This window comes from Ranitomeya imitator, chromosome 4, assembly GCF_032444005.1.
Source record: "Ranitomeya imitator isolate aRanImi1 chromosome 4, aRanImi1.pri, whole genome shotgun sequence".
In the NCBI taxonomy this organism is placed as follows: domain Eukaryota; kingdom Metazoa; phylum Chordata; class Amphibia; order Anura; family Dendrobatidae; genus Ranitomeya; species Ranitomeya imitator.
Genome location: NC_091285.1, coordinates 231,500,065 through 231,520,871, shown reverse-complemented (window position 1 = coordinate 231,520,871; position 20,807 = coordinate 231,500,065). Strand labels below are relative to the sequence as shown.

At 43.0% G+C, this 20,807-nt stretch overlaps 1 protein-coding gene across 4 annotated transcripts in view; it reads left to right on the top strand.

Moving 5' to 3' along the window:
* The window catches only part of METTL25 (methyltransferase like 25), a 354,554-nt gene that overhangs the window by 285,751 nt on the left and 47,996 nt on the right, over nucleotides 1-20,807 (top strand). For all 4 annotated transcript variants that reach the window (XR_011320723.1, XR_011320722.1, XM_069764405.1 and 1 more), the window contains one exon: nucleotides 8,591-8,665. Coding sequence is in view for 2 of the 4 variants with exons in the window: in XM_069764405.1 (XP_069620506.1) it covers nucleotides 8,591-8,665 (75 nt within the window). In the remaining 2 variants the exon portion in view is untranslated. The remainder of the gene's footprint in view (nucleotides 1-8,590; nucleotides 8,666-20,807) is intronic.

Sequence of the window (20,807 nt, the reverse complement as noted above, 5' to 3'; positions counted from 1 at the left end):
TTTTTTAACCTGTGACATACGTGGCTGGGCAATATACTACGTGACTGGCCAATATACTACGTGGCTCTGTGCTGTATACTAAGTCGCTGTGCAATATACTACGTGGCTCTGTGCTGTATACTACGTCACTGTTGTTGTGAGTTCTGTTTTTGGGCTCCCTCTGGTGGTTACTGATGGTACTGGGTGATTTGTGTTCTGCTGTCTCTGGTGTCCACCTGTTCTATTAGGATTTGGGAGTTTCCTATTTAACCAGGCTTTCTTGTCATTTCCCCGCCGGCTATCAAGGTTATCAGAGTGTTTTGTTACCTCAGCTTCTGGCTTCAGTAATCTTCAGGACAAGCTAAGTTTTTTATTTTCTTGTTCCACGTTTTGCTTTATTTTTGTCTTGTCCAGCTTGCATATAATTGTTTCTTTGCTGCTGGTTGCTCTAGCGGGCTGTAATTGCTCCTCATGTTCCATGAGTTGGAACATGAGTTCAAGTAATTACAGGATGGTTTTTTTTTAAGGGTTTTTTGCTGACCGCGCAGTTTACTTTTGTATCCTCTGCTATCTAGTTTTAGCGGGCCTCATTTTGCTGAATCTGTTTTCATACTGTGTATGTGCCTTCCTCTCATTTCACCGTCATTATATGTGGGGGGCTGCTATTTCTGTGGGGTATTTCTCTGGAGGCAAGAGAGGCCTGTGTTTCTTCTAATAGGGGAAGTTAGATCTTCGGCTGGTGCGAGACGTCTAGGATCAACGTAGGCACGTTCCCCGGCTATTGTTATTTGTGTGTTCAGGTTTAGGGTCGCGGTCAGCTCAGGTTCCATCACCCTAGAGCTCGTTGGTGCTTGTCCTTTTGTGATTCCCTGCCATTGGAATCATGACAGTATAGCCGGCCAAAAATGTTTGGGCTGAAGTAGGAGGAAAAGTAGTCTGAGGAAGTTTTTTTTTCTCCTCTGAGGTTGCTGCCTAGCCCTAATTGCAGCCTGGCTGATTTTTTTATTTTTTTTTTTTTCCTCCTCTTAATCCTTGAATGGCTCTGACCTTAGCTGTTTATCATGGACGTCCAGAGTTTAGCTTCCAGCTTGAATAATCTTGCTGCTAAGGTTCAAAATATACAAGATTTTGTTGTACATGCTCCTATGTCTGAACCTAGAATTCCTATTCCAGAGTTCTTCGCTGGAGATAGATCTAGTTTTCTGAATTTTAGGAACAATTGCAAGCTGTTCCTTTCTTTGAAATCTCGCTCTTCTGGAGACCCTGCTCAGCAGGTTAAGATTATTATATCTTTCCTGCGGGGTGACCCTCAAAATTGGGCATTTGCATTGGCACCAAGGGATCCTGCGTTGCTTAATGTGGATGCGTTTTTTCTGGCATTGGGTTTGCTCTATGAGGAACCTAACCAAGAGATTCAGGCTGAAAAAGCTTTATTAGCTCTCTCTCAGGGGCAAGATGAAGCAGAAATATATTGTCAAAAATTTCGGAAATGGTCAGTGCTTACTCAGTGGAATGAGTGCGCCCTGGCTGCAAAGTTCAGAGATGGCCTTTCTGAGGCCATTAAAGATGTTATGGTGGGGTTCCCTGCGCCTACGGGTCTGAATGAGTCTATGACTATGGCTATTCAGATTGATCGGCGTTTACGGGAGCGCAAACCTGTGCACCATTTGGCGGTGTCTTCTGAACAGGCACTTGAGACAATGCAATGTGATAGAGTTCAGTCTAGAAGTGAACGGCAAAACTATAGGCGGAAAAATGGGTTGTGCTTTTATTGTGGTGATTCAGCTCATGTTATATCAGCATGCTCTAAACGCACAAAAAAGGTTGCTAAGTCTGTTGCCATTAGTACGTTACAGTCTAAGTTCATTCTGTCTGTGACTCTGATTTGTTCATTATCATCCATTTCCGTCGATGCCTATGTGGATTCAGGCGCTGCCCTGAGTCTTATGGATTGGTCATTTGCCAATCGCTGTGGGTTTAGTCTGGAGCCTCTGGAAGTCCCTATTCCTTTGAAGGGAATTGACTCTACACCTTTGGCTATGAATAAACCTCAGTACTGGACACAAGTGACCATGCGTATGACTCCCGTTCATCAGGAGGTGATTCGCTTCCTGGTATTGTATAATTTACATGATGTTCTAGTACTTGGTCTGCCATGGTTACAAACTCATAATCCAGTCCTTGACTGGAAAACAATGTCTGTGTTAAGCTGGGGATGTCAGGGGGTTCATGATGATGCACCTCCGATTTCTATCGCTTCATCTACTCCTTCTGAGGTTCCTGTATTTTTGTCGGATTATCGGGATGTTTTTGAGGAGCCTAAGCTCAGTTCGCTTCCTCCTCACAGGGATTGCGATTGTGCTATAGATTTAATTCCTGGTAGTAAATTTCCTAAAGGTCGTTTGTTCAATCTGTCAGTGCCAGAGCATACTGCTATGCGGGATTATGTTAAGGAGTCCTTGGAAAAGGGATATATCCGTCCATCTTCGTCCCCTTTGGGAGCAGGTTTTTTTTTCGTGGCCAAAAAAGATGGGTCCTTGAGGCCTTGTATAGATTATCGTCTTTTGAATAAGATTACCGTAAAATATCAGTATCCTTTGCCTTTGTTGACTGATTTGTTTGCTCGCATTAAGGGGGCTAAATGGTTCACTAAGATTGATCTCCGGGGTGCGTATAATCTTATACGAATAAAGCAAGGTGATGAGTGGAAAACCGCATTTAATACGCCTGAGGGCCATTTTGAGTATTTGGTAATGCCTTTCGGACTTTATAATGCTCCTTCAGTCTTCCAGTCCTTTATGCACGATATTTTCCGTGAATATCTGGATAAATTTATGATTTTGGATGATATTTTGGTTTTTTCTGATGACTGGGAGTCTCATGTTCAGCAGATCAGGAAGGTGTTTCAGGTCCTGCGGGCCAATTCTTTGTTTGTAAAAGGTTCAAAGTGTCTCTTTGGAGTCCAGAAGATTTCTTTTTTGGGGTATATTTTTTCCCCTTCTATTATTGAGATGGATCCCGTCAAGGTTCGGGCTATTTGTGACTGGACGCAGCCTGCATCTCTTAAGAGTTTGCAGAAGTTCTTGGGCTTTGCTAATTTCTATCGTCGTTTTATAACTAATTTTTCTAGTGTTGTTAAGCCTTTGACGGATTTGACTAAGAAGGGTGCTGATGTTGCTGATTGGTCTCCTGCGGCTGTGGAGGCCTTTCAGGAACTTAAGCGCCGGTTTTCTTCTCCTCCTGTGTTGCGTCAGCCTGATGTTTCGCTTCCTTTCCAAGTTGAGGTTGATGCTTCCGAGATTGGTGCGGGGGCGGTTTTGTCACAGAGAAGCTCCGATTGCTCGGTGATGAAGCCATGTGCGTTCTTTTCTAGAAAATTTTCGCCCGCTGAGCGGAATTATGATGTGGGTAATCGGGAACTTTTGGCCATGAAGTGGGCATTTGAGGAGTGGCGTCATTGGCTGGAGGGTGCTAGACATCGTGTGGTGGTCTTGACTGATCACAAAAATCTGATGTACCTTGAGTCTGCCAAGCGTCTGAATCCTAGACAGGCTCGTTGGTCACTGTTTTTCTCTCGTTTCAATTTTGTGGTTTCATACCTGCCATGTTCAAAGAATGTGAAGGCGGATGCTCTTTCTAGGAGTTTTGTGCCTGACTCCCCTGGAAATTCTGAGCCCACTGGTATCCTTAGGGATGGGGTGATTTTGTCGGCGTCTTCCCAGACTTGCGACGTGCTTTGCAGGAGTTTCAGGCGGATAAACCTGATCGTTGTCCGCCTGAGAGACTGTTTGTTCCGGATAGTTGGACCAGTAGAGTCATCTCCGAGGTCCATTCTTCTGCGTTGGCAGGTCATCCTGGAATATTTGGTACTAGAGACTTGGTGGCCAGGTCTTTTTGGTGGCCTTCCTTGTCGAGGGATGTGCGTTCTTTTGTGCAGTCTTGTGAGGTTTGTGCTCGGGCTAAGCCTTGCTGTTCTCGAGCCAGTGGATTGTTGTCACCTTTGCCTATCCCGAAGAGGCCTTGGACGCACATTTCCATGGACTTGATTTCGGATCTCCCTGTCTCTCAAAAAATGTCCGTCATCTGGGTTGTGTGTGACCGCTTTTCTAAAATGGTTCATCTTGTACCCTTGCCTAAGTTGCCTTCCTCCTCTGAGTTGGTCCCTCTGTTTTTCCAGAACGTGGTTCGTTTGCATGGGATTCCGGAGAACATCGTTTCTGACAGGGGATCCCAGTTTGTGTCTAGATTTTGGCGGACGTTCTGTGCTAAGATGGGCATTGATTTGTCCTTTTCGTCTGCATTCCACCCTCAGACGAATGGCCAGACGGAGCGAACTAATCAGACCTTGGAAACTTATTTGAGGTGTTTTGTTTCTGCTGATCAGGATGACTGGGTTACCTTTTTGCCGCTGGCCGAGTTTGCCCTTAATAATCGGGCTAGTTCTGCTACCTTGGTTTCTCCTTTCTTTTGTAATTTGGGGTTTCATCCTCGTTTTTCCTCTGGTCAGGTGGAGCCTTCTGATTGTCCTGGAGTGGACATGGTGGTGGATAGGTTGCATCAGATTTGGAGTCATGTGGTGGACAATCTGAAGTTGTCCCAGGAGAAGGCTCAGCAGTTTGCTAATCGCCGTCGCCGCGTGGGTACTCGACTTCGTGTTGGGGACTTGGTGTGGTTGTCTTCTCGTTTTGTTCCTATGAAGGTCTCTTCTCCTAAGTTCAAGCATCGGTTCATCGGTCCTTATAGGATCTTGGAAATTCTTAACCCTGTGTCGTTTCGTTTGGATCTCCCGGCATCGTTTGCTATTCATAATGTGTTCCATCGGTCGTTGTTGCGGAGGTATGAGGTACCTGTTGTTCCTTCGCTTGAGCCTCCTGCTCCGGTGCTGGTGGAGGGAGAATTGGAGTATGTTGTGGAGAAGATCTTGGATTCTCGTGTTTCCAGACGGAAACTCCAACATTTGGTCAAGTGGAAGGGTTATGGTCAGGAGGATAATTCTTGGGTGGTTGCCTCTGATGTTCATGCTGATGATTTGGTCCGCGCTTTTCATAGGGCTCATCCTGGTCGCCCTGGTGGTTCTCGTGAGGGTTCGGTGACCCCTCTTCAAGGGGGGGGGTACTGTTGTGAGTTCTGTTTTTGGGCTCCCTCTGGTGGTTACTGATGGTACTGGGTGATTTGTGTTCTGCTGTCTCTGGTGTCCACCTGTTCTATTAGGATTTGGGAGTTTCCTATTTAACCGGGCTTTCTTGTCATTTCCCCGCCGGCTATCAAGGTTATCAGAGTGTTTTGTTACCTCAGCTTCTGGCTTCAGTAATCTTCAGGACAAGCTAAGTTTTTTATTTTCTTGTTCCACGTTTTGCTTTATTTTTGTCTTGTCCAGCTTGCATATAATTGTTTCTTTGCTGCTGGTTGCTCTAGCGGGCTGTAATTGCTCCTCATGTTCCATGAGTTGAAACATGAGTTCAAGTAATTACAGGATGGTTTTTTTGAAGGGTTTTTTGCTGACCGCGCAGTTTACTTTTGTATCCTCTGCTATCTAGTTTTAGCGGGCCTCATTTTGCTGAATCTGTTTTCATACTGTGTATGTGCCTTCCTCTCATTTCACCGTCATTATATGTGGGGGGCTGCTATTTCTGTGGGGTATTTCTCTGGAGGCAAGAGAGGTCTGTGTTTCTTCTAATAGGGGAAGTTAGATCTTCGGCTGGTGCGAGACGTCTAGGATCAACATAGGCACGTTCCCCGGCTATTGTTATTTGTGTGTTCAGGTTTAGGGTCGCGGTCAGCTCAGGTTCCATCACCCTAGAGCTCGTTGGTGCTTGTCCTTTTGTGATTCCCTGCCATTGGAATCATGACACACTGTGCAATATACTACGTGGCTCTGTGCTGTATACTACGTCACTGGGCAATATACTACGTGCCTGGGCAATATACTACGTCACTGGGCAATATACTACGTGGCTGGGCTGGGCAATATACTACGTGGCTGGGCTGGGCAATATACTACGCGGCTGAGCAATATACTACGTGGGCTGTGCAATATACTACGTGGCTGGGCAATATACTACGTGCCTGGGCAATATACTAAGTCACTGGGCAATATACTACGTGGCTGGGCTGGGCAATATACTACGTGGCTGGGCTGGGCAATATACTACGTGGGCTGTGCAATATACTACGTGGGCTGTGCAATATACTACGTGGGCTGTGCAATATACTATGTGGACATGCATATTCTAGAATACCCGATGCGTTAGAATCGGGCCACCATCTAGTGTGTGTGTGTATATATATATATATATATATATATATATATATATATATATATATATATATATATATATATATATATATATATATATACACACATATATATACACACACATATATATACAGTGGGGCAAAAAAGTATTTAGTCAGTCAGCAATAGTGCAAGTTCCACCACTTAAAAAGATGAGAGGCGTCTGTAATTTACATCACAGGTAGACCTCAACTATGGGAGACAAACTGAGAAAAAAAAATCCAGAAAATCACATTGTCTGTTTTTTTAACATTTTATTTGCATATTATGGTGGAAAATAAGTATTTGGTCAGAAACAAAATTTCATCTCAATACTTTGTAATATATCCTTTGTTGGCAATGACAGAGGTCAAACGTTTTCTGTAAGTCTTCACAAGGTTGCCACACACTGTTGTTGGTATGTTGGCCCATTCCTCCATGCAGATCTCCTCTAGAGCAGTGATGTTTTTGGCTTTTCGCTTGGCAACACGGACTTTCAACTCCCTCCAAAGGTTTTCTATAGGGTTGAGATCTGGAGACTGGCTAGGCCACTCCAGGACCTTGAAATGTTTCTTACGATGCCACTCCTTCGTTGCCCTGGCGGTGTGCTTTGGATCATTGTCATGTTGAAAGACTCAGCCACGTTTCATCTTCAATGCCCTTGCTGATGGAAGGAGGTTTGCACTCAAAATCTCACGATACATGGCCCCATTCATTCTTTCATGTACCCGGATCAGTCGTCCTGGCCCCTTTGCAGAGAAACAGCCCCAAAGCATGATGTTTCCACCACCATGCTTTACAGTAGGTATGGTGTTTGATGGATGCAACTCAGTATTCTTTTTCCTCCAAACACAACAAGTTGTGTTTCTACCAAACAGTTCCAGTTTGGTTTCATCAGACCATAGGACATTCTCCCAAAACTCCTCTCGATCATCCAAATGCTCTCTAGCAAACTTCAGACGGGCCCGGACATGTACTGGCTTAAGCAGTGGGACACGTCTGGCACTGCAGGATCTGAGTCCATGGTGGCGTAGTGTGTTACTTATGGTAGGCCTTGTTACATTGGTCCCAGCTCTCTGCAGTTCATTCACTAGGTCCCCCCACGTGGTTCCGGGATTTTTGCTCACCGTTCTTGTGATCATTCTGACCCCACAGGGTGGGATTTTGCGTGGAGCCCCAGATCGAGGGAGATTATCAGTGGTCTTGTATGTCTTCCATTTTCTAATTATTGCTCCCACTGTTGATTTCTTCACTCCAAGCTGGTTGGCTATTGCAGATTCAGTCTTCCCAGCCTGGTGCAGGGCTACAATTTTGTTTCTGGTGTCCTTTGACAGCTCTTTGGTCTTCACCATAGTGGAGTTTGGAGTCAGACTGTTTGAGGGTGTGCACAGGTGTCTTTTTATACTGATAACAAGTTTAAACAGGTGCCATTACTACAGGTAATGAGTAGAGGAAAGAGGAGACTCTTAAAGAAGAAGTTACAGGTCTGTGAGAGCCAGAAATCTTGATTGTTTGTTTCTGACCAAATACTTATTTTCCACCATAATATGCAAATAAAATGTTAAAAAAACAGACAATGTGATTTTCTGGATTTTTTTTTCTCCGTTTGTCTCCCATAGTTGAGGTCTACCTTTGATGTAAATTACAGACGCCTCTCATCTTTTTAAGTGGTGGAACTTGCACTATTGCTGACTGACTAAATACTTTTTTTCCCCACTGTATATATATATATATATATATATATATATATACACGGTATAGATATATATATAATCTATGACTAGATATAATGAGATGTACAGATTTATATGACTAAAACAAACACAGCAAAGTACTAAATGTTAATATACTGATGTGATCATAACCATTAAATTGATTATTTAAAGGGCTATTTCCATCTCCAAGATCATACCCCGGTATGTACTAGGTGTAATAATAATAATAATAGCAAATACCTGCGATTAGAAATGTATTATAGTTTTCTGATTTGCTATGACTCTTTCCTCATGTGCAGGCATTGCAGGACCTTAGGTCATGGCCACTGATATAGTGACAGTTAGCTAGTTGCTAGTGGTCGTAACCACGGATACCTAAAATCCTGCAGTGCCTGCACATGGGGAAAGAGACATAGCGAATCAGATAAACTATGCAACATTTCTCATTAGCGGTATTTGTTAATATTATTATTTCTGCTACTTATTGGGATAGGATATTTAAATTGGGAATACCCTTTTAAGGTAAACAATATGTGTCACTTGCCCCATAATCTGATAACTGCTATGTTCTTTCTTATACACGTGGCACAATTTTAATTTGTTTTTATTTGTTCCTAATTAGCTTTCAGATCAGGAAATAATGGATTACTACCAAAAGTATGAACTAAGGCGAAATGAGTTGGAAGCATTCAATAGGGTAAGTATAATATATTTATATTGCTTTAACCCCTTAGTGACCGAGCCAATTTGGTACTTAATGACCAGGCCAATTTTTGCAATTCTGACCACTGTCACTTTATGAGGTTATAACTCTGGAACGCTTCAACGGATCCCGCTGATTCTGAGATTGTTTTTTCGTGACATATTGTACTTCATGTTAGTGGTAACATTTCTTCGATATTACTTGCGATTATTTATGAAAAAAACGGAAATATGGCGAAAATTTTTAAAATTTTGCAATTTTCAAACTTTGTATTTTTATGCCCTTAAATCAGAGAGATATGTCACGAAAAATAGTTAATAAATAACATTTCCCACATGTCTACTTTACATCAGCACAATTTTGGAAACAAAATTTTTTTTTGTTAGGGAGTTATAAGGGTTAAAAGTTGACCAGCAATTTCTCATTTTTACAACACCATTTTTTTTTAGGGACCACATCACATTTGAAGTCATTTTGAGGGGTCTATATGATAGAAAATAATGAAGTGTGACACCATTCTAAAAACTACACCCCTCAAGGTTCTCAAAACCACATTCAAGAAGTTTATTAACCCTTTACGTGCTTCACAGGAACTGAAACAATGTGGAAGGAAAAAATGAACATTTAACTTTTTTTTGCAAACATCTTAATTCAGAACCATTTTTTTTATTTTCACAAGTGTAAAAACAGAAATGTAACCATAAATTTTGTTATTCAATTTCTCCTGAATACGCCAATACCCCATATGTGGGGGTAAACCACTTTTTGGGCGCACCGCAGAACTTAGAAGTGAAGGAGCGCCGTTTGACTTTTTCAATGCAGAATTGGCTGGAATTGAGATCGGACGCCATGTCACGTTTAGAGAGCCCCTGATGTGCCTAAACAGTGGAAACTCCCCACAAGTGACACCATTTTGGAAACTAGACCCCTTAAGGAACTTATCTAGATGTGTGGTGAGCACTTTGAACCCCCAAGTGCTTCACAGAAGTTTATAACGTAGAGCCGTGAAAATAAAAAAATCGCTTTTGTTTACACAAAAATGATCTTTTCGCCCACAAATTCTTATTTTCACAAGGGTAACAGGAGAAATTAGACCACAAAAGTTGTTGTGCGATTTCTCCTGAATACGTCGATACCCCATATGTGGGGGTAAACCACTGTTTGGGCGCACCGCAGAGCTTGGAAGTGAAGGAGCGCCGTTTTACTTTTTCAATGTAGAATTGACTGGAATTGAGATTGGACGCCATGTCGCGTTTGGAGAGCCTCTGATGTGCCTAAACAGTGGAAACCCCCCACAAGTGACACCATTTTGGAAACTAGACCCCTTAAGGAACTTATCTAGATGTGTGGCGAGCACTTTGAATCCCCATGTGCTTCACAGAAGTTTATAATGCAGAGTCGTGAAAATAAAAAATATTTTTTTTTCCACAAAAAAGATATTGTAGCCCCCAAGTTTTTATTTTCACAAGGTTAACAGGAGAAATTGGACCTCTAAAGTTGTTGTCCAATTTATCCCGAGTACGCTGATGCCCCATATGTGGGGGTAACCCACTGTTTGGGCGCACGGCAGAGCTCAGAAGGGAGGGAGCACCATTTGACTTTTTGAGCGCAAAATTGGCTGTCGTGTTTGGAGACCCCCTGATGTACCTAAACAGTGGAAACCCCCCAATTCTAGCTCCAACCCTAACCCCAACACACCCCTAACCCTAATCCCAACCTGATCCATAATCCTAATCACTAACCCTAACCATAATCACAACCCTTACCCCAAAACAACCCTAATGTCAACCCTAACCATAACCCTAATCAAAACCCTAAATCCAACACACCCCTAATCCTAATCTCAACCCTAACCTCAAACCTAACCCTAATCCCAATACACCCCTAATCACAACCCTAACCTTAACCCTAATCCTAAACCTAACTCTAATCCCAAGCGTAACCCTAATGCCAACCCTAACCCTAATACCAACCCTAATCCAAACCCTAACCCTAATCCCAGCTCTAACCCTAACTTTAGCCCCAACCCTAGCCCTAACTTTAGCCCCAACCCTAACCCTAGCCCTAAGGCTACTTTCACACTTGCGTCGTTTGGCATCCGTCGCAATCCGTCGTTTTGGACAAGAAACGGATCCTGCAAATGTGCCCGCAGGATGCGTTTTTTGCCCATAGACTTGTATTGCCGACGGATCGTGACGGATGGCCACACGTCGCGTCCGTCGTGCACTGGATCAGTTGTGTTTTGGCGGACCGTCTGCACAAAAAAACGTTCAATGAAACGTTTTTTTTGTACGTCGCATCCGCCATTTCTGACCGCGCATGCGTGGCCGTAACTCCGCCCCCTCCTCCCCAGGACATAGATTGGGCAGCGGATGCGTTGAAAAACTACAGCTGCTGCCCACGTTGTGCACAATTTTCACAACGTCCGTCGGTATGTCGGGCCTACGCATTGCGACGGCCCCGTACCGACGTAAGTGTGAAAGAAGCCTAACCCTAAATTTTGCCCCAACCCTAACCCTAAATTTAGCCCTAACCCTACCCCTAACCCTAATTTTAGCCCCAACTGCTGTTCTCCTGCCGGCCGGCAGATGGAGACAGATGGCGGGCGCACTGCGCATGCGCCCGCCATTTTCTTCTGCCGGCGGCCAGGAGGAGCAGCAAGAAGATCCAGGGACACAGGTGAGTATTGTAGGGTCCCCGAATCCCCCTATTTCTCTGTCCTCTGATGTGCGATCACATCAGAGGACAGAGAATTACACTTTACTTTTTTTTTTGCGATCGCCGGTAAACAGTTAATTACCGGCGATCGCAAAACAGGGGTCGGTAAAACCGACCCCGATCATGCTCTTTGGGGTCTCGGCTACCCCCGGCAGCCGAGACCCCAAAGATTCTCGCGGGGGCGGGCGCACTGCGCATGCGCCCGCCATTTTTAAGATGGCGGCGCCCACCGGGAGCCACGATGAGCATCGGGGGAGCTAGGTGAGTATTGGGGGGCCACCTGGGACCCCTTTTCTCTGTCCTCCGATGTGCGATCACATCGGAGGACAGAGAAATTAAAAAGAGATCGCGTTTTTTTTTTTTTTTTTTGCGATCGCCGGTAAACGGTTAATTACCGGCGATCGCAAATGCGGGGTGGGTTAAAAAAACCCCGAATCATGTTCTCTGGGGTCTCGGCTACCCCCGGCAGCCGAGACCCCGGAGAAAATCGGCCTCAGGGGGGCGCTATTCACTTTTTCCACAGCGCCGTTAATTAACGGCGCTGTGGTTTAAGTACCCTTAGCGGCCGCCGTTAAAAGGCGTATCGGCGGTCGCTAAGGGGTTAAGGGAACCTGTCAACAGCTCTTCTATTGTCTTAAGGCCGTGTGCACACGGTCAGCATTTGGGGAGTTTTTTTACCTCAGTAAGTGAAAGCCAAAATCAGGAGTGGAACAATCGGAGGAAAAGTATAATAGAAACACATCACCACTTCTGTATTTATCACCCACTCCTGGTTTTGGCTCATAAATACTGAGGTAAAATGGTCACCAAATACTGATAGTGTGAACGTGGCCTTGTGGAAACACGTCACCACTTCTGTATTTATCACCCACTCCTGGTTTTGGCTCATAAATACTGAGGTAAAATGGTCACCAAATGCTGATGTGAAATACTGAATGCGTGAACGTGTCCTAAAGGAGATATCTGGCACTTTGCAATAAAAAAATTTGCTTAAACACAAGCAAGCAGGTAGTTTCTTCCTTACCTGCCTGTTGTGCCCGATACAGTTCTTCGCCAGCACAGAGTGGTCACAGACCGTATGAGCCTATGTGCAGTACCTGGCAGTGGAGCTGCGCTTTGCTGTTTAGCTCCATTCAGTGTTTACATATGGTGACCACCAAAGCAAATGACATCTGATCCCTGGGGGTATAGGGTGTTGGTCCCCCACTGATCTGATGGGATAGTTAATCGATTTTATATGCTCAGACAACTCAATTCTCAGACAACTCAACTCAAGCCCAATTCGACCAAATCACATTGCCTGTGTGAATGCTACATAATGCCTGCATGAGAGCAGGAATCCCTACAGCATACATATATATGCATACATACATTTTCCATACATGCTAGAAAATATTTTGGCTGAAAGTAGGTGTTGTTATACCACATTTTACACTTGTACATCAGCATATATTATGTTATATAAAATACTGACAACCACCAATTGGTACAGCTGAAATCTCTAGCCATTGATTTACATATGTTTTTCTATATATATATATATATATATATATATATATATATATATATATAACACACATAAGCATCTGATATTTGCACTTTAAGTTACGGTACTTATAAAAAAGAAAAAAAAAAAAGCCACTGGAGGATATAGTATCCAGATTTTACCTGCAAAGCACAATTTCCGAGCAAGTGTGCAATCTCTCACCTGCCAGAGAGGATTTTTCATCTGTATCCCAGAATGGGGCCATCACCAGGAAACCTTTGAACAACAGAGAAGCGTATTGAATTGTTTCCATCAATTGTTAACAGAAGGCCTAAAATATAATATTCTGTAGAGAACAGACTGCTATATGATGTTTTCCAGTGCACTTTCCTCAGATATTCTTTAATCATTTAAAGTTTCTGTTGTTGTTTTTTTTTCACATTGAAAAATAGTGTTGTCCACTTTTTGAGGGCTTTTTTTAATTATGTATCTGTGGCGAAAAATAATTTTAGATTTTTGTAATTGGGCGACATGAAACCTCAGTGAGGCCACTATGATAGTCTGACTGGGAATTTGTAACTCTTTTTTTTTCATTCATTTCAGCTGATTTATAGCCACCGACCACATCAAAGTAAAACGTGCAAAGAACTGGTGAAAAAGTTTTAATGAAACCAAATTGTTAGTATCATTTTTAGCCTCAAATATATGCAATTTATGGGGAAAAAAAAGTTCCCTGAGGTGGACAACCCATTTTAACAGTCTAATATTATTCATGTCAAAGTCCAGTTAAATTTACATACTTTTTTTACTGACTTTTTTTTAGATACTGATTGATACTTTTGTTGATATTTTAAAGATTTAAGGTGATAATGCAGCTTGGTTGATTTGAAGCTGACGACCATACTCGTGCACACTCGCCTATGGGCGCTCAGTGGTGAAGATAACTGCTGCCATGACACCCGCATACGCATGGTTGAAACACAAAATTACCAATGTACGCCCACCATTTGTTTCAGAATCATATGAAATGCATGGTAACATTACTGCCAAGATTGTATTTGCCCCTAATAGTTTGTCCATGCAAGAGGGTATGTGACACAGCCAGAGCATTCTGCCACAGAAAGATGAATTTTCACCCAAATCATAAAATTGACCTTATGTTAGCAAATCCATAATTAGAACGGTATCCAAAGTTTGGTAATGTGTTTTATTTAGAGGGCTTACCATATATTATGTCAGCATGTTCTGTCCTTAGTAGAGAGATTTTCCCATGCACTAATATGGCTGCAAAGAGCAATAAAACAAAATAAGGCCAATGTAAAAATTGTGAACACATCGTAGGATGTTTTGTGGATGATTTCATAATAGCCCCTGAAGCCTAAATATTAAATTATTAAAGGGAGTCTATGAACCCAAATTTACACTTCCAACTAAACCTATAGCCTTTACTAAGAACCCTGAGTTATTTAACCCCTTTCTGACCTCGGACGGGATAGTACAACCGAGGTCAGATCCCACTCTTTGATGCAGGCTTCGGCGGTGAGCCTGCATCAAAGCCGGGACATGTTAGCTGTTTTGAACAGCTGACATGTGCCCACAATAGCGGCGGGTGAAATCGCGATTCACCCGCCGCTATTAACTAATTAAAAGCCGCTGTCAAACGCTGACAGCGGCATTTAACCGGCGCATACGGCCGGAAATGAGCGCATCGCTGACCCCCGTCACACGATCGGGGGTCAGCGATGCATCAGAATGGTAACCATAGAGGTCCTTGACACCTCTATGGTTACTGATGCCGGCCTTCTAGGAGCGCCACCCTGTGGTCGGCGCTCATAGCACACCTGCAATTCAGCTACAGAGCAGCAATCTGATGATCGCTGCTATGTAGCAGAGGCGATCGAGTTGTGCCAGCTTCTAGCCTCCTATGGAGGCTATTAAAGCATGGCAAAAATAAAAAAAAAAAGTTTAAAAAAATGTCAAAAAAATAAAAAAAAAATGTAAAATTTTAAATCACCCCCATTTCGCCCCATTCAAAAGAAATCAATAAAAAAAGATCAAACCTACACATATTTGGTATCGCCACGTTCAGAATCGCCCGATCTATCAATAAAAAAGCATTAACCTGATTGCTAAACGGTGTAGCGAGAAAAAAATTTGAAATGCCAGAATTACGTTTTTTTGGTCGCCGCGACATTGCATTAAAATGCAATAATGGGCTATCAAAAGAATGTATCTGCACCAAAATGGTATCACGCAAATAATAAGCCCTCACCTGACCCCAGATCATGAAAAATGGAGACGCTGCGGGTATCGGAAAATGGCACAACTTTTTTTTTTTTTTTTTTAAGCAAAGTTTGGAATTTTTTTTCTCCACTTAGATAAAAAATAACCTAGACATGTTAGGTGTCTATGAACTCGTAATGACCTGGAGAATCATAATGGCAGGTCAGTTTTAGCATTTAGTGAACCTAGCAAAAAAGCCAAACAAGTGTGGGATTGCACTTTTTTGCAGTTTCACTGCACTTGGAATTTTTTCCCCATTTTCTAGTACACGACATGGTAAAACTAATGATTTAGTTCAAAACTACAACTTGTTTCACAAAAAATAAGCCCTCACATGGCCATATTGACGGAAAAATTAAAAAGTTATGGTTCTGGGAAGGAGGGGGGTGAAAAACGAACACGGAAAAAAGGAAAATCCCAAGGTTATGAAGGGGTTAAATGCACTTTTGCTTTTTACTTAATTAGTTATAGCAGGGTTTTTGCTCATTTTGTTTCTTGTAGGTTTTGTGCTCTTTATAGCCAATGTGAACATGCGTTTGTACTGCATATGTACCTACTTAAACCAAGCTCAATTTTTGTGTTTTTCTGTGTATTTTTGCATTTTGTGCAAGCTAGGGTGTAGGCTCCCTCTTCTGAGCTGGTAATTAATTTTAAAGGCTTCCCCAGGCTGGTGTGCACAGGTCGGGACCTGGTCCTTTTGTCTGCCCTTATTCACACACTGAGGTGAACACTGACACATGATAAGGTTGTTAATATTGGACAAATGTAGGTTCTGTTCTGATCAGGGGCATCTTGCCGACGGTGGGATGGCTTTTATGCTTTATGCTATTTTTCATCAAAAACAGTATTACTAAGAACCTGGAGTTATTTAAATGCACTTTTTACTTATTTAGTTACCGCAGGGTTTTTGTCATTTTGTTTCTTGTAGGTTTTGTACGCTTTATGGCCAATGTGAACATGTGTTTATGTGCTGCATGTATACCAACTTAATCCAAGCTCAATTTTTGTATATAAACCTATAGCCTTGTAGAGGATGAAGCAATAATAGCAATTATTCTTTTAGTTTTCAAATCTGTTAATCTGTTGCCCCAAAATAACATTTTATTGCTGAAAGCAAATGAGGGTGTCGGTGCACCTTTGGTGTTGCTAAATGCCTCAGTACACTATTCCAGACCCTTTTGTACGCCAAAATTGGAAAACATCCACTGTATCTGATATTTCAGAGATAATAAACAAATTATTGGTTTGATCAAATGATTGCATGTAGCCACCATACTGTACATCCGAAAAATGTACACTGTCTTAAACGCACTGAGGCAACTCAGGGGTTACTGTTAACTTGCATTGCAAAACCTTAGAAATGAGCCAGAACACATGTTGGTATAAATGCAATGTGTAAGTGCACATTAACACTGTGGTTATAAACAGACAGAACCTAGGATACCAAATACCCTGCAGTACGTAAGTAAATAAATAGCGAGTAGTGCTTGTAAATATCATAGGGTACTTAAGTGATACTATTTTGATCAACAGAGCATAAAAACTATTCCACTGTGACAAGTGTGCCCAATCAGGATGATCCCTGACTTTTGTCATCCACCTCTCTACGTGTTATGAACTGGTGGTTTAGGAGCAACATGGGACGAGCTCTGAAGGAGGTGGAACCTGTACTGACCGCAGTCCCTAAGCTCAACACAACACTAGAAGTAGCCGTGGGATGCTCCTGTCACAGCCTGAGAACTAACTACCCCTAAAGATAGAAACAGGAAAACTATCTTGCCTCAGAGAAAATCCCCAAAGGATAGATGGCCCCCCACAAGTAATGACTGTGAGTGGAGAGGGAAAAGACATACACAGAATGAAACCAGGATGTAGCAAAGGAGGCCAGTCTAGCTAGATAGATAGGACAGAATACTGTGCGGTCAGTATTAAAAACTACAAAAATCCACACAGAGTTTACAAAAATCTCCATACCTGACTAAAGATGTGGAGGGTAAATCTGCTTCCCAGAGCTTCCAGCTTAACTGAATTAATCCATACTGACAAGCTGGACAAAACATAGAATGCACAGAACGAATAAGTCCACAACATGTGGACAGAAAAGAGCAAAGAAAGGACTTATCTTTGCTGAACCGGTCAGGATATCAGGGAAATCCAAGAGAGATGTGAATCCAACCAGGAACCATAGACAAGTGGCACTGGCTGAAGGGAAGAGCCAGGCATAAATAGCCGAGCAGAAAGACAATTAGTGGAAGCAGCTGCAGACTGCTAAATCCAAGGAGCAGCCATTCCACTTAAAACCACCGGAGGGAGCCCAAGAGCAGAACTCACAAAAGTGCCACTTACAACCACCGGAGGGAGCCCAAGAGCGAAATTCACAACAATGTGCCAACGGGCCTGAAAATGGACAGGGAGGGGCAGAGTAAGACCCAGACCTGACTGTGTAAAGACCTGCTGTGTAAGGCTATGTGTACACGTCAGGATTTCTTGCAGAAATTTCCTGACACAAACCGGACATTTCTGCCAGAAATCCGCATGCGTTTTTTTACGCGTTTTTTGTGCGGATTTTTTGTTTTTTTTTCCGGACATTCCAATTTAATGTGAAATCCGCAAAAATAATTCAAGAGAGGCCTGGATGTCTTCCTGGAGCAGAACAATATTGTATCATACAATTATTAGGTTCTGTAGAAGGACGTAGATCTGGGTATTTATTATAATGGAATATAGGCTGAACTGGATGGACAAATGTCTTTTTTCGGCCTTACTAACTATGTTACTATGTTACTATAATGAACATGCTACTTATTTTTGCGAAATGCATTTTTTTTTTGCGGAAAAAAACCGCAAACGTGCACAAAACATACAGAATGCATTCTAAATGATAGGATGCATATTGTTTGCGTTTTTTTAGCGATTTTATAGCGTTTTTATCTGGAAAATCCGCAAAAAATACGCAACGTGTTCACATACCCTCAAGCTACAGTCATGGCCTAAAGTATTAACACCCCTGCAATTCTGTCAGATAATATTCAGTTTCTTCCTGAAAATGATTGCGATCACAAATTCTTTGGTATTGTTATCTTCATTTAATTTGTCTTAAATGAAAAAAACACAAAAAGAACTGTCCTAAAGCCAAATTGGATATAATTCCACACCAAACATAAAAAAGGGGGTGGACTAAAGTATTGGCACCATTCGAAAAATCATGTGATGCTTCCCTAATTTGTGTAATTAACAGCGCCTGTAACTTACCTGTGGCACCTATCAGGTGTTGGCAATAAATAAATCACACTTGCAGCCAGTTGACATGGATTAAAGTTGACTCAACCTCTGTCCTGTGTCCTTGTGTGTACCACATTGAGCATGGTGAAAAGAAAAGACCAAAGAACTGTCTGAGGACTTGAGAAACCAAATTGTGAGGAAGCATGAGCAATCTCAAGGCTACAAGTCCATCTACAAAGATGGACCTGTGTCTACCGTGCGCAGTGTCATCAAGAAGTTTAAAGCCCATGGCACTGTGGCTAACCTCCCTAGATGTGGATGGAAAAGAAAAATTGACAAGAGATTTCAACGCAAGATTGTGCGGATGTTGGATAAAGAACCTCGACTAACATCCAAACAAGTTCAAGCTGCCCTGCAGTCCGAGGGTACAACTGTTATGTTTGCTAATGACAGGTGTTATGAAGGCAATCCAGAAACACAGTGTGCTTAGCGATCAGAGCACACACAATGATCTGACAAATACCCAAAAATACAAGAACGAGCTCTGAGACGTGGAAACTCTGTAGACTGCACACCTGATCCTATCCTAAACACAACTAAAAGCGGCTGTGGATTGCGCCTAACAACTACCTAGGCAACTCGGCACAGCCTAAGAAACTAGCTAGCCTGAAGATAGAAAAATAGGCCTGACTTGCCCCAGAGAAATTCCCCAAAGGAAAAGGCAGCCCCCCACATATAATGACTGTGAGTAAGATGAAAAGACAAAACGTAGGGATGAAATAGATTCAGCAAAGTGGGGCCCGATATTCTAGATCAGAGCGAGGACAGTAAAGCGAACTTTGCAGTCTACAAAAAACCCTAAAGCAAAACCACGCAAAGGAGGCAAAAAAAACCCACCGTGCCGAACTAACGGCACGGCGGTACACCCTTTGCGTCTCAGAGCTACCAGCAAAACAAAAGACAAGCTGGACAGAAAAAAAGCAACAAAAAAACAAAAAGCACTTAGCTATACAGAGCAGCAGGACACAGGAACAATCAGGAGAAGCTCAGATCCAACACTGAAACATTGACAAGGAGCAAGGATAGCAGCATCAGGCGGAGTTAAGTAATGAAGCAGTTAACGAGCTCACCAGAACACCTGAGGGAGGAAGCTCAGAAGCTGCAGTACCACTTGTGACCACAGGAGTGAATTCAGCCACAGAATTCACAACAGTACCCCCCCCTTGAGGAGGGGTCACCGAACCCTCACCAGAGCCCCCAGGCCGACCAGGATGAGCCGCATGAAAGGCACGAACAAGATCGGAAGCATGAACATCAGAGGCAAAAACCCAGGAATTATCTTCCTGAGCATAACCCTTCCATTTAACCAGATACTGGAGTTTCCGTCTAGAAACACGAGAATCCAAAATCTTCTCCACAATATACTCCAATTCCCCCTCCACCAAAACCGGGGCAGGAGGCTCAACAGATGGAACCATAGGTGCCACGTATCTCCGCAACAACGACCTATGGAATACATTATGTATGGAAAAGGAGTCTGGGAGGGTCAAACGAAAAGACACAGGATTGAGAACCTCAGAAATCCTATACGGACCAATGAAACGAGGTTTAAATTTAGGAGAGGAAACCTTCATAGGAATATGACGAGAAGATAACCAAACCAGATCCCCAACACGAAGTCGGGGACCCACACGGCGTCTGCGATTAGCGAAAAGTTGAGCTTTCTCCTGGGACAAGATCAAATTGTCCACTACCTGAGTCCAGATCTGCTGCAACCTATCCACCACAGAATCCACACCAGGACAGTCCGAAGACTCAACCTGTCCTGAAGAGAAACGAGGATGGAACCCAGAATTGCAAAAAAATGGAGAAACCAAGGTAGCCGAGCTGGCCCGATTATTAAGGGCGAACTCGGCCAACGGCAAAAAGGACACCCAATCATCCTGGTCTGCAGAAACAAAACATCTCAGATATGTTTCCAAGGTCTGATTGGTTCGTTCGGTCTGGCCATTAGTCTGAGGATGGAAAGCCGAGGAAAAGGATAGATCAATGCCCATCCTACCACAAAAGGCTCGCCAAAACCTTGAAACAAACTGGGAATCTCTGTCAGAAACAATATTCTCAGGAATGCCATGCAACCGAACCACATGCTGAAAGAACAAAGGTACCAAATCAGAGGAGGAAGGCAATTTAGCCAAGGGCACCAGATGGACCATTTTAGAAAAGCGATCACAGACCACCCAAATGACTGACATCTTTTGAGAAACGGGAAGGTCAGAAATGAAATCCATCGAAATATGTGTCCAAGGCCTCTTTGGGACCGGCAAGGGCAAAAGCAACCCACTGGCACGAGAACAGCAGGGCTTAGCCCTAGCACAAATCCCACAGGACTGCACAAAAGTACGTACATCACGTGACAGACATGGC